Below are 15,450 nucleotides of genomic sequence, written 5' to 3'. Positions count from 1 at the left end.
TCAAGAATGTGCATATGTCATGTTCAACATTCTCTTTGCATCTCGACTCATAAGGTGGTAAGCTGTCACTTGATGATTTGGGCCTTATGCTCCTACAGGCTGCCATGCAAACTATTTCACCCTGCTTGGATATGACCTTCATTTGCTTGGCTGTTACAATTCGGGTGGCCACCATTGGTCATGCCTCTAAGTACTACTTTGTTTCCATTTGGATCTCCAAATTCCATTTCCATTGCTTGGTAATTCATTACAAATCTTCCTAGCGAGTACAACCATTGTACTCCCAACACCATATTAGTATCCACCAATTCTATCACACAAAAATCATCAATAAGTGTATACTTACCTAATGTTACACTCAAATGTGGAACTACCTATGTGCATGTCATATTAAACCCATCAACTACCTTTACTTCGAAACCTTAAATTCCTAAGCAGGGATGCCTCTCCTTACCACCACGACTGCATGAATGAAGTTGTATGTTGCTCCACCATAAATCAGTGCTATGATTTGTTGTCCTTGTATGACACCCATGATTTTGAAGGTGTGATACTTAGGGACTCCTTAGAGAGTGGAGATAGTGCCTCTTTCAACCCCTGGATGAGGCTTCTTGTATTCCTTAGCTTCGTCTAGGGATGGTACTTCTTTGGAGATGCTAGTTCACCTACTCGGTGCCAATATTATATCATTTTCACTGTCATTATCAGGCAATACTTCGATGTAGTGAATTTTTCCCTTTCCCAAACATCGATGATGAAACAAAGCTTCTTTCTTCTAAGCTCACTTTGAGTTTTTTCATCCAACCGTTCTTTCTTAGTTTCGTCCTTCAGAGATGTCTTCTTGCCCCTATCTTTTGGAGAGATTTGCGGTATGGGTGGATGTTATGAATACAAATATATATAAAATAATACAAATAATGTAAAACAATATTGATAATAGATAATGATTAATCATTAACTAGTTAATGAAAAAGTATGTCCTTAAGGACATAACCGTTGGTGAAGAGGTGCCTAGGGTATATAAGCAGACCCTCACCCTCATTGTAATCATCTTGCCTTTTATATAATATTCAATATACAATTATTTTTCCTACAAGGGATGTCTTTGTCTTCGAAGTATTCAGAAGATTATTGCATACATGAACCTTGTTCGTTACATTGGTATCAGAGCCCAATGTTTTTAAAACCAGAACTGGTGACCGGACCGGTCCACCTAATGAACCAGTTTACCGACCGGAACTGGTCTAACCGGGACTGGTTTGGTCTAAATGAACCAGTTTTAAAAAAATACATTAAATAATTAATTTTTAATGAAACAAAACTATTTTTAAGATGTAAAACCATGATTCCAAGCCAATAGAGACAAAATATGCAAAGTTTGCTCATTTATATACCATGTAAAGGTGAATATATCAAAATGGCACCGAGTACAATACATATCATCAACAAAATAGCAAAATACATAAGAAATGAGGCTCTAAATGGCCTATAAAGTCCAAAAACAATGGTGCAAGCTATGAGGCCATTGGCCTACTACAAGTCTACAGTGTACACATGATCAATCATCAAGTCCATCACCACTACTAGACACAGGATCATCATCAGGAGCTACATAGACATCATCTGGTTCAGAGTCTGAGGATGCCTCAGCCTGATCTGCAACCTCAGTATCAATGCCACCAATGACAATAGAAGTGGACCTAATGGAAGCACGAGTTTGTCGACCTGCACGACTAGTGCCTTCCATTGGTTCCTTGCCTTTACTTGATGCCGCTACTGATCCTGGTTCTGATGCCGCCACATAATCTGTCTCATCCCCCGCTAAAGCCATGTCGATATCAAAATCAGCCTCAAACACAGGATCTTCAGTCTCCTCCACCCATTCTGATGTTGGATCAATATCGTCCAACACAATGGGATCTAGATCAGGTGATTTGCTCATCATTTGGTTCCTCCTCAGTCGAAGGTTGTATTGCACAAAAACAAGATCATTTAACCGTTTTTGTTCCAAACGGTTTCTCTTCTTCGTGTGTATGCGCTCAAAAACAGACCAATTGCGCTCACAACCTGAAGCACTGCAAGTTTGACTGAGGACTCTAATTGCAAACCTTTGCAATTGAGGACACTGGCCACCAAATGACTCCCACCAATGTGCTGCAAAGAAAAAGACATTAATTAGTAACTTAGTTTATAATTTGAATTGTAAAGAACGTAAACGATTTTAACTTGAAAAGAAAAACAAAATGGAAATTGGAATTGCTTACCTGGTTGGTCCACATCTCTTGCCATCTTTGCCAAGTTTTTGCCAAAAGTACCACTTGCCATATTGAAAATAGTAAGCTGTCTATGTCTTTCCAACTGGTCTACATGGTTAGGGACCATGCGCTCCAAGCAATCAATCAATCCAGCTCTGACCTCCCCATCATGCTGATCTCCTAGCCGATTTTTATAGTGATACCTTGGGTTCAAAAAATACCCAGCTGCATGTATAGGATGATGGAGTTGATTGTTCCATCTATTATCAATGATCTCCCATATACGGCCATATTTAGCTAACCTGTCCTTGTAAGCTGCCCATATCTGCTCCTTTGCCTGATCCATAGCTTCATAAATGTAGCCCATGGCCAATCTTTCCCCATCCACCAACCTTAGCACCTTAATAAGGGGCTTGGTAATTTTCACAAGCTCTACAGACCTTTTCCAAAAATAAGTGTCTAACACTTTCTTTTTGGTGTCTTTTCCATCTGGTCTACGAGCCCACCGAGATTCAGACCATTCTTTAGAGGAAAACATTTTCTGCAAGTTTTTATGTTGACCATTGAGACATTGCAACGTGAGGAAGTAAGTTGCAAATCTCGTAACTGCAGGCCTAACAAGCTCTTTGCCTCCAGTGTGTTTCCTCATTAGGTTCAATGCCCATGAGTGGTTGTAAATGTATTTTGTAATGCACATGGCATGCTCTACAATGTTTTTTGCCCACTCCACTTTGCCTATATCCTCAAGCATGAGGTCTATGCAATGTGCAGCACATGGAGTCCAAAATATGGTCTTATATTTGGCCTCAACCATCTTTCCAGCAAGAACATAGTTTGAGGCATTATCAGTGATGACCTGCACAACATGCTGCACCCCAACTTCCTGAATAACGTTATCCAAAAGCTCAAATAGAAGGATTGCATCCTTTACCTTATCAGATGCATCAACTGATTTCAAAAACATGGTTCCTTGAGGGCAAGAAACAAGGAAATTAATGATAGTGCGGTTCTTTACATCGGACCATCCATCTGACATAATGGAACAACCTGTTTTGAGCCATGAATCTTTAAAATCAACCAAATACTCATCAATGGAAGATATCTCTTTTTGCAAAAGAGCTCCCCTCAAGTCATGCATACTAGGGCCTTTGAAGCCCTTTCCTGCAGCTATAACAGAGTTCCACATAGCTTGGTAATAAGGTGAGCGAGCAGCATTAAATGGGATATCTGAATCATACCACCATCTAGCAATGTATTGGTGAGAAGTTTCTTTGCATTGTCTTTTCCAATGTTGATCCAAAGTGGGTTGAGAACTTGGCTGGGAGGAAGTGGGATTAGAAGAGGCAATGTTGGTAGAAGATGAGAAATAACTTTGGATGTTTGTTCTCTTTGTTCCTTTTGATGGTTGGCCAACAGAAGGATGAACATAGTGAAAGGGGTCATTGGTGGAAGGGATAGAAGTGGAGTCTTGAATCTCATAATCATCATACCCACTCTCTTTCATGGCTTCTAATAATTCCCTCTTCCTTGCAATGTCATCTTGGATGGCCTTCTCCCTAGCCTTATCCGCATAAAATTTTTTAAGCTTGGAAATGTATTCTGCCCTAATAAGACCTAACAGTGCATTTGGTGCATCACATGGCTTTACTTGGCCTCTTATCCCAGCCAAGTGTTGTTTCAACCTAAGAATACCCCCACCTCCAATAGATTTATGGCATAATTTGCATATCATTTTTCCATCAATTACATCACAATGAGCCCATGCACTGTCCTTTCTTTTTGGAGCCATGTTTGCTTGAAATAATAACAATTTGCAAAGAAATCTGCCATTTAAAAAAAAAAAATTGCAGCGAAGCAAAATGGAAAACCAAAGATAAATGTAGGAAAACAAATGCACATGCAAGGCTCAAGCTACAAAATTTGATAGCATAGAGCTAGAGAGTTTATAACATGATAGATCATAGAAGTTAGAAGTTTATAACACAAAAACAAATTCATGGACAACAGACTCAAATGAGGAATTATCAAGTGCAAATCCTTACCTGGAAATGCAAACTAGCTCCCTTAGCCTCCTCTTGAAGATGGCAACTCCACTGACAGCTACACACTATCTCCAAAATAGCTCCAACTCCAACTCCAAGATGACTACTTCAGCAAAAACTCCACACTCTCCAAGCTCACAAACAAACTCACAAACACTCACAAACACTCCAAATCAGTTGTGTGAGACAAATGAGAGTGAGAGGGGTCTCTTATAGCTTGGAGAGGGTGTTTTTGGAGGGAAAACACCTTTACCTCCCCCCCAAAACCCCTAAACCACAAACCAAATCCGCCTTTTTGCATGGTTCGGTGGGCATGCCAAAAACCGGCCGGTTTGATACAAACCGGCTGGTTCCGTCCTAAACCGGCCGGTTTTCACCGGTTAGGGCCCAAAAAAGGCGAAATGCCATATAGAACTGGGTTTTTTGGCCGGTTCGGACCGGTCGCCTTGCTAACTGGCCGGTTTGACCGGTAACCGGTTTTTGAAAACGGTTTTTAAAACACTGTCAGAGCCATGTTGGCAGATCATGGCCTTTGGCCATCAACTCTTCATCAACCTTGTTGTTGTGCTATTGAAGTGTTTTGCTACACATTGTTGGAGGTTCTCCAATTTACCCATTAGGCCTTTGGCCATTTAAAAAAAATAAAAAATACAAAAAAGAAGTTATTAAAAAAAGAAAGAGAATATTAAAAGCAAATATTAAAAAAAGAAAGAAATATTTATACAAAAAATATTAAAAAAATAAATAATAAAAAAGATAAATAAATTAAAAACAAAAATAAATTGAAAGTCATTATAACAAAAAAAACAATACATATATCGGAAAGAAAAAAAGAAATGACCAGCGACCATTGTTCGACTCACTCATGGCCATTGCTTGACTGCACCCGCAGTCGTTTTGATTGCACCCCTAGCACGACATCACTGCTCGACTGCACCCCCCTCTGGCACGTTGCTCATACAGTGGCTCATACCCCTGCACAGTCACAATTGCATCTATCGCCGCTCACACTGACCAACCGATTGCTCTTTCTCTCTCCAGTCGCCATCCCAGCCATGCCCCCTAGTTCGAGCCAATATACTAGTTTTGACACCCATGTTCTGGAATTATTTCCGCTATCCCCTCATTTGATTTTGCTGCCGCCGGCTTTGAATCCCTATGCATACCCATTGTGGCTAGCTTTCCTCCCCTTGAACCACTTCTCACAACCAAATTTGTTCTGCATGCTTTGTTCCATTGTATGCAGCCACTGCACGCGCTGCCGACTTCCATTATTGTCCGACCGTGTCTAAACTTGCATCGTATTCCACAACCACAACCGTATTCTATTTCTGCCGCCACACATCTCCACTCAAACACTGTATCCACACCCGACCTATCCATTGCGTCCGTACGCCCCTCCATATTAATCTTCCACCTTTAATGGACAAATTAATATATCTTATTTTCAATTGTATAATACAAACGAAGGAAGGATTTTTGTTAATGGAAAATTATTAAAAGCATATAAATAGAGATAAAAGTATAATTATTAACTATTGATATTTATATGTAAATTAAAGTTATATATATATATATATATATATATATATATATATACATATATATATATATAGAAAAGGGTTAAATAAATTATAACAAAGTTATTCGAAAAAGTCAAAAAATTAAATTATTATATTTTTAAGTGGGTCTCTCACACAGAACAAAATTATTGATGAAGCAAATGGAATCCAATTCAGAAATGCAGGAAGGATGATTTTCCTATAAGGGTATTTTAATCACACATCATGAATTAATTACATTAAGAGGGACTATCCAAGGGGAAAAAATAATATCGCTATTAGTACAAGCAATGACGAAAATTACATAAATATTAATCTGGCGAATCGACTATTAATTTCAGATGCCAATGTAGGTGAAACAACAGATTTTTTTGGAAAAAAATATGAAATTAATGATTTACAAATAACAATAGATCATTATGAGTACATATCCCAATTTTGTGTTGTAAAAATGTATGACATAGAGGTTGACATAATTCTTGGTCAACCTTGGTTTAGAGAATTGGGTGCATTCATGTTAAACATAGAAAACTTTTTTTTGATGTTTTCTTATAAGGGAAAGATGATCACATTTCGAGACATGACAACGAAGTCAAAATAGATAATGTCATCATCAAAAGACTAAAGATATTACGAAATTAAACCTCAAAAGAATCAAAACACAATACAGGAGAAGCAAAAAGAGCTGGAGGAGGTGATATCCAATAAAAACAAAGATAATTCTTGTTTAAAAGATCATATCCAGAAACTACTTAAACAAGTCAAAAAGTGTAAAATTAAGAAGCACAAGTTAGAACAAGATTTTTTTTTTTGACAAGAAATTCAACGAAAGTCTATCAGAGAAAGAAGAAAATTCATGCTTGAAGGACCTTGGCAAAAACTTATTAGAACAAATCAAGTGTTTAAAAGACGAGAAGCTTGAATGCCAAAATAAAGTTGACTCAGAATATGAAAAACTCTTACATCTCAAAAATCATAATCAAAGTCTACTCACTCAAATTAAGAAACTTAAAAAAGATAAGAAATCATTGAACAACAAATTAGAAGAATTTATCACGAAGGAAGTGTCGAAATCTTCAATCCAAGTTGAAGAAAAAGATACGAATTCCGACCCAGTCAATATCACAATTCAAGAAGAAGAGAAACCTATAGAAGTTAAGGCCAATTTAGATATTGCAGTTCAAACAATGGAAATTCCAAGTGATGATTCAGTAACCAACTCAACAACAACATGACCTAAAGTAAATGATGAAAATACCACACACATGATAAGGGGAAATCCAACGAACATAACTCCTTATCGACATCCGAACCATAAGAGTAGACAACTAAGTCAGCCTATATATTTGAATTATTCAGAGCGAAAACAACAGATTTATGTTCCAAGGAATACTAAAGTTTACAAAATCCAGTCCTATGATAACCATTCATCACAAAATTCCACAGAAGGTTAATCTAAGATGGTCCGATCCATTCTTAGTGCGACAATTTTATCTATCACTCAGAGCATCATATCGTTTTGTATCAACGGAGATGAAAGTTCAGAGATGAGAAGATATTTGAAATGGGAAAAGAGATCAAGCCTTTTACCAGTAAGCTTTGAGGACAAAGCTTTTTGAAAAGAAAGGCAATGTTATGAATAAAAATATATATAAAATAATACAAATAATGTAAAACAATAATGATAATAGATAATGATTAATTAATAATTAGTTAATGAAACCGTTGGTGAAGAGGTGCCTGCCTCTAGGGTATATAAGCAGGCCCTCATCCTCATTGTAATCTTCTCATATATATGCAGGCCCTGCCAATGTCTTTTAGGAATCTACAAAATGCTACCCACTGCAGAGAAAATGAAGAAAGAGTGCTGGATTTGGGGTTTCAGACCCTAGGGAGACCTCAGGAAAACCTAGAAAAGAGGCACTGATCTTGAAGGAGGATATATACCACATGAGAACCCTTAAAAGAAGGCGCTGTCCCAATACTTTGGCCCAGCTGCAAGAAATGTGAAATCCTTTCTCTGCAGTCACCAAACAGCAGTGATGCCACAACAGAGAGGCCTTAATGCAGCTGTTGAAAAATGATTGGAATAAAACAGGTGGTAAGCCCTCAAAGTGGGTGCTGTAGACTGGTATACAAGATGTCCAAAAGATGCATAAAACAGGGTCAAACAAAGAACCTTTATCTAGCCAATAACATCACCATAAAAAGCAGTGCAGACACTCCTTTAAGTTAGGCAATCTTCCACTGCAATAACAGGCAATCTTCCACTGCAATAACTTATCACCCATGTAAACAGCTGAGGAAAATACCCCAACCATCAGTGAAATGAGTGAAGGAGGTTCACATCTGCTTTGATAACACGTTGAGATTCATTGAGACTCTATGTATCAAATTGAACCAACTGGCAAACTCTAATTCCTGCAATAAACAAGAAGAAATATAGCACTAGAATTGTCCATCACGAAACCCTAAGAACAGTGCCCTAGAGCTGATCCAACTGCTAGAGAAGAAAATGCAACTCAAGAACAATAGAGCAAACACTTGGTATGGTGCACACAGTCTTAAGAATAAATCACTTGTATATTAGAGTGATTTTGCAAATATTTTGAGTTTTTATTATTTTATACATCACCCAAGAAGTAGGGTGCCTTCCCCAAGAGGGGTGATGGGTCCACATAATGACTAGGTTGGTCCTAACCACCTAGGTATTTATTAAATGTGTGTTGACTTAGGACTACATCTACTTAAAGCTGAACTTTCTAAACACAGTTAAACACAAAAACAAAGTGATCTTGGCCATGGCTGTATGTGAAGATTTCATCATTTCAACACTCCCTGGATTGGGTAATTTCCTATATTGGGTAGTTGGAAAGAAAAATAAATAAATTATATTAATGTCCATCAATGACCATGTCTGCCTTTCACAATGCAGTGTTTTTTTTAATTTTTGAACTAGGAGGACTTGAGGTGCCCATGTCAAAGTAATATTGGTTTACTTAGGTAGTCAGTTTAGAAGATATTAGGTATACATCTTGCATTGCTAATATCATCTGCAATGCTGCAAAATCTTTGAGAAAACATGTAGAAGAATGTAACAACATTATTGTGTTTTTGCTATTCTCCTGGATATAATTTTGAGTGTCATTAACCTACCTTTGTCATTCATGCACATTAATATAATTCACTTGTTTCAAAAGTTTTCTTGTAAATTCTCATTGTGTCAGAAAATGTATTCTTTTTTCCTCCAAAAAGTAATGCGTACCTTAGCATAAAGGTGATTGATTCGTTATTTTGGCTGCTGCAAGCAGGTCTTGTTGCTTTGACATATCTCAACATAAAGTCATGCTGTATAACTGATGCTGGATGCCAAAAGCTTGAAGGTAAATGTTAAAAGAGGTTTAATTCAGTTGGCAGATGCATTTTCATATATTTAAGAGTTATTTGTACAGTTTACTTTTGTATTCCAATTTCTTATCGAAGGCAGTCTATATTTTGCATAGCTGCAGTTCTGAGAGATAGTGCATACCTTTCATCGTGTCAGTAAAATATTGCAGAATTCTAAACTGACCTTTTGATATATAAAAAATAAGTATTTTGTAAACGATTTAGTTAATTAGGGCACAGGGCATGATCTACAATGATTTAGTTAATTAGGGCACAGGGCATGATCAAAGATCATGCCCATTCACCAAGCGGCACGTAGAGCTGTATTTAAGCCCGGGCCTCTCATCATGTAAATCATCCATTCAAATTCATTATTAATAAAATATATATTTTTATGACTATTGCTGGTTTGTTTGCTGCATGTGGTATCAGAGCCAATCGCTCTTTGGCTACCTGCTACATGGTTTAGGATCTTCCACCACCGCTTATTTCTCTGTAACCCACGCCATCTGTGATCTTCTTGTCACCGGCCGTTCTCACCACCGTTCATCTGTCGTGCTCCAACCCCGGTGTTGTCCTGTGTTACCCAACCGTCCTCTGCGTTGTGCCACTCCGTCCTTCGGCGCTGTTCCGACTTGCTGGGTGTTTCTGTTGTCTACCTTTGCTGTTTACCCGCGACTTACGGTGACACCAACCATTGACCACCGCCGTTTCATGTCAACCGTACGTTATTCCGGCTGTCCCTGCATCCACGACCGCTTGTATCCCCCATGCACTTCACCCTTCCCTCCACATATGACTGCCTGCCTTATCCATTTTCTGTGTCCCTCTTCTTCTAAATTTCCGCCGGTTCCAATTACATTTATATATTGAGACCAATATATAAACATTAGATTATATAGTCAACCATATAGCAAGGATTAGTTAATTATATAATTTCTTATTGTATAATTAATTAATATTGAACTATTATTTAAATTTTTTTAATTTAAAAATAAAAAAATAATTTTTTTATTATTATCTAAAAAAATAATTAGTTCAAATTAAGGAAGAAAGCTTAAACTGGTGGACAAATGTACACCCCCACAAACCCGTTCAATGTTGTCAATGACAATAACAAAAATTTAGCCGATCTCGAGAGTAAGGTTACCGGACATTCCGACGATATCAAGAAGCTTCATGATACGACAAATCAGATAGAAAAATAGCTCGGGCAGAACCATATTGAATCCAAAATGCATCATATTCAGACAATGACAATATTGACAGTTATTTGTGATCGGGTGAACATTACACCCGAACAAATATTCCAGAATGATGAAGGTAATCAAGAACACAATTCAACAGATTCAACAAATTCAACAGATTCTCATGTAAAAATAGAGTCTCGAAAAAAATCATCGACATACCATCAAGAAAATAGTAACGTGAATTTTCAAAATAAGCACCTTTGGAATCCATTCACCAATCAATACCCTTTTTTCACACCACCGTTAGCGACGTATCAATGAAGAGCAAAAATCGAGCTGCCCAAGTTCGACGATAACGAAAAATGTAGCGTTGCGTGGCTTAATAAAGCATAAGAATATTTCGAGATTTACGATATTGACAATGATGACGAAAAGATTAGGCACGCTTCCATGAAAATGGAAGACGAAGCATATAATTGGTATATGTGGTGGAAGAAGACGACACTCGTTATCAGTTGGAGAAAATTTAAGGATGTGTTCTTTAAAAGATTCCAAGGTGTCAAGGAAGAAGAGTTCTTTTCAACACTCATCAGATTGTGACAAAAAGGAGATGTGGATGAATACACTCGAGAATGGGAGACTTTAGCAACACGAGTACCTGGGTTATTAGAATCTCGTATAATCCAATCGTACATCTCCGGACTTAAAACCCATCTATGAGTAGAACTTGAGCTTCATGACATTACGTCGATAGAAGTAGCAAGACAAAAAGAAAAAGCCATTGAAAAGGAATTTGAAAAGATACCGTGGTCAAAACCGGAAAAAGTATATTCAAGAGGAAGATTTCCCTAGTCTGCGAATATGGATAATACAAATATGTTCCACCACATCTTCGTGAAGGAGAAAAATCTAACGTGGAAATGCAAAGGATGAAAGAGGGCAAGTGAAAACGCTGTGGTGAAAAGTGGGACCCTAAACATAGGTGTGCTAAATGAAAAGAGACAAAGAACCTATATAACTATGAAGCAACTAATGATTCAAACAGTGATGAATCAGACATAGAAGGAATAGAAGATGCCCCAGAATTCTCTCCAAAACTAGATGACGAAAGCATTCCACAAGTGTCATTATCAGCTATGACATGAATATCACAACCCTAGACCTTAAAACTAAAAGGACATATCAAGAAGAACAATGTAATGGTTCTCATCGACACTGGTAGCACCCAATTTTTTAGACTCAACCATGGCAAAGAGACTCAACATTTTCACATTTCCCATGCCCAACATGAAGGTGATGCTAGCCGATGGTAAGAAGATTGAAAAGGTAGGGAAATGCCATAAGGTCAAATTGCAGATTCAAGACTTTAAATTAGAATCTTTGTTCTATACTGTACCATTAGGATGAGTAGATGTGGTCTTAGGTATCCAATGGATACAAACCCTAGGCACTTACTCTGCCAACCATCAAAAGCAGTTTATAAGCTTTAAATGGGAAGGGCAGAGGTACAAGTTATACGGATTCCAAGCACCAAAAATTCAAATCGTGTCGTCATCCCAAATGATGAAAATGATTCGAAAAGCAGCACCAACCTATGTAGTACAATGTCACCAATTAGAAATGTTATCTGCAAAAGTGATCAACGAAGAGTCACCAGAAGTATAAGAGCTAATTCAGAAGCACGAAAAGGTATTCCAAGACTTGCCCATGAAAATGTCGCCTAACAAGGAAATCAAGCATACAATAGAAGTCAAAGCAGGATCAGACCTCGTCAACATCAAATCGTATCGATATCCGCATCACCAAAAGACTGAAATTGAGAGATTAATCCAAGACCTTTTCAAATGTGGGATCATCTCAAAAAGTAAGAGTCCTTATGCTTCTCCAATTGTATCGGTAAGGAGGAAGGATGGATCATTCAGGCAATGCATTGATTATAGAGGATTAAACAAAATAACGATTAAAAACAAATTCCCAATTCCCTTCATCGATGAAATGTTGGATGAACTACATGGCGCAAAATACTTCTCAAAATTGGATTTAATGTCAGGCTATTACCAAATCAGAATCAGGTTGGAAGACATACCAAAAACTGCATTCCAAACACACGAAGGTCACTACGAATTTAAAGTAATGCCCTTTGCATTAACCAATGCACCAACAACGTTCCAAGCCACTATGAACGAGTTATTTCGTCCATATCTTAGGAAGTTTGTATTTGTATTCTTTGATGATATTTTAAATTACAGTAAAACTTGGAAGGAGCACTTGCAACATCTGGATAAAGTTCTCACACTATTGGAAGAGCTTCAGTTCTACACCAAGAAATCCAAATGCACCTTTGGGAAGGAAGAAGTAGAATATCTCAGGCACATGATATCCCATGAAGGAGTAAAAGTGGACCCTAATAAAATCAAGGCTATAAAGGAATGAACCAAACCAATTAATATATCCAAACTAAGAGGGCTCTTAGGATTGACGAGATATTACCGAAGATTTATTAAAAACTATGCACATATAACTGCACCTCTAACAAACCTTTTAAAGAAGAATTCATTTCAATGGAATGAGGAAGCAGGAAGGTGTTTTGAAGAATTGAAGGAAGTTATGTCTAATGCCTCGGTATTGGCAACTTCAGATTTCTCTAAACCATTTATCATTGAGTGTGATGCTTCCGGGTTCGGTATAGGTGCAGTGTTAATGCAAGAGGGGCATCCAATAGCTTTTGAAAGCAGGAAGCTCAATAAATGAGAACGTCTTAAATCCACATACAACAAGGAAATGCTCGCTATTATGCACGCACTAGCCAAGTGGAGACAATATCTTTTGGGAAGTAAGTTCTCCATTCAAACAAACCATAACAGTGTCTAGTACCTCCTCCAACAAAAAACACTTTCCGAAGAACAACAAAAATGGATTGAAAAAATTGCCACCTTTGACATGGAGATATTACATAAAAAGGGAAAAGACAATGTAGTAGCAGATGCCCTGTCTAGGAAGGACGAAAAACCAACATTACTTGCAGTCTCGGTTGTTGTTCCTAAATGGCTTAATGAGATTCGAAGTGAGTATGCCAAGGATTCAGAAATAACCGCGATAATCAATAACCTTCCAGACAACTCAAAATTTGAATGGAAGAACGATATTCTATGGTACAAAGGAAGAATCTATCTGAATTCAAACTCCAAGTTTAAATCCAAGATACTCAAGGAGTCACACGATTTACTGTCATCTGAACATGTAGGATTCTTAAAAATTTACTACAATACACGTCAATCATTCTCTTTTGGAAAGGGATGAGTTGCGATATTCAGAAATATGTAGTAGAATGTGATAAATGTCAAAGAAATAAAAGTGAAAATATTATGACACCTGGATTACTTCTTTAAAATTTACTACAATGCATGTCAATCATTCTCTTTTGGAAAGGGATGAGTTGCGATATTCAGAAATATGTAGTAGAATGTTATAAATGTCAAAGAAATAAAAGTGAAAATATTATGACACCTGGATTACTTCACCCCTTAAACATTTTGAATCAAAAATGGGAAGAAATATCAATGGACTTTATTGAGGGGTTACCTGTATCCGATGGCAAGGATAAGATTTTCGTAGTAGTCGACAGACTCACCAAATATGCTCACTTTATTGCAATGAAGAAATTAGACTCAACTAAACAAACCGCTGAGATATTTTGCAAGAATATTTATAAATTACATGGTTTTACGAAAGTCATTGTGAGTGATAGAGATGCCAAATTGAAGGGTAGTTTCTGGAAGGAATTGTTCAACCATATAGGAACCTACCTAAATATGAGTTCCGCTTACCACCCTCAAACAGATGGACAAATGGAGGTTGTCAATAAATGTTTTGAAGCCTACCTACGTTGTTACGCCACAGAAAAACAAAATAAGTGGGTTCAGTGGTTTCATCTTGCTGAATGGTGGTATAATTCTCCTTACCATACGTCAGCAAAAATGGCTCCATTCCAAGCTTTGTATGGGTACGAACCTCTGAAATGGAAGGATCTAGCTACCGTCTAGACAAATCTACCAACTGTTAAAAACCAACTAGAAGAAACCCAGAAAATCATCCAAACTCTAAAAGAAAATTTAAATAATGCAAGAAACTGTATGAAGCAACAAGTTGACCGAAATAGAACCGAGAGAGAATTTGAAGTTGGAGAATGGGTATTTGTCAAGCTCCAACAATACAAACAATTGTCTTTGAAATGAATAGGAAAAAATAAATTGGCACCAAAGTTCTATGGACTATACTAGATCAACAAAAAGATCAACCAAGTTGCATATAGTTTAAGCCTTCCGGATAAAAGTCGTGTTCACAACGTCTTCCATGTATCATGCCTTAAAAGGGCACTTGGTGACCATCAATCAACACAAACAATGCTTCCATCTTTAGATGATGAAGGAAGGGTCATTTTAGAGCCAGAAGGTATCATATCCACTAGGGAAAAGAAGCTCCGATCACGAGTAATCAAAGAGTACTTGATCAAGTGGAAGGGCTTACCAGAAGAAGAAGCTTCTTGGGAAACTGAAGCGTTTCGTCAACAACATCTGTCGTTACATATGCTTTGAGGGCAAAACATCTTTTTGGGAGGAAGGCAGTGTTATATAAAAATTAAGTGTTTTGTAAATGATTTAGTTAATTGGGGCACAAGGCATGATCAAAGATCATGCCCATTCACCAAGAGGCACGTAGGGCTGTATTTAAGCCCGGGCCTCTTGTCCTATAAATCATCCATTCAAATTCATTATTAATAAAATATATATTTTTATGACTATTGCTGGTTTGTCTACCGCACCTTTTCATTAACATTATGAATCAAGACTAGTGGTTCATAATCACATTCTATTTTCTGATTTTAATAGACTCATTTTTTAATAATATCCCTTTGCATTGGTTTTACTGCCATGTGTTCACTGTTTTCATTAACATTATGAATCAAGACTAGTGGTTCATAATCACATTCTATTTTCTGATTTTAATAGACTCA

General features: G+C 37.3%; 1 protein-coding gene across 3 annotated transcripts in view; it reads left to right on the top strand.

The window, feature by feature from the left end:
• LOC149196818 (uncharacterized) overlaps nt 1–15,450 on the top strand; it is a 219,157-nt gene that overhangs the window by 62,013 nt on the left and 141,694 nt on the right. For all 3 annotated transcript variants that reach the window (XM_089405658.1, XM_089405659.1, XM_089405660.1), the window contains one exon: nt 9,171–9,242. In XM_089405658.1, the coding sequence (XP_089261784.1) occupies nt 9,171–9,242 (72 nt within the window). The remainder of the gene's footprint in view (nt 1–9,170; nt 9,243–15,450) is intronic.

Source organism: Pinus tabuliformis, chromosome 2_2 (genome assembly GCF_031772625.1).
Source record: "Pinus tabuliformis cultivar Carrire ecotype Pingquan chromosome 2_2, CPIR1, whole genome shotgun sequence".
Classification (NCBI taxonomy): domain Eukaryota; kingdom Viridiplantae; phylum Streptophyta; class Pinopsida; order Pinales; family Pinaceae; genus Pinus; species Pinus tabuliformis.
The sequence above is the reverse complement of the archived record's forward strand: the minus strand, read 5'-3'. Positions and strand labels throughout refer to the sequence as shown.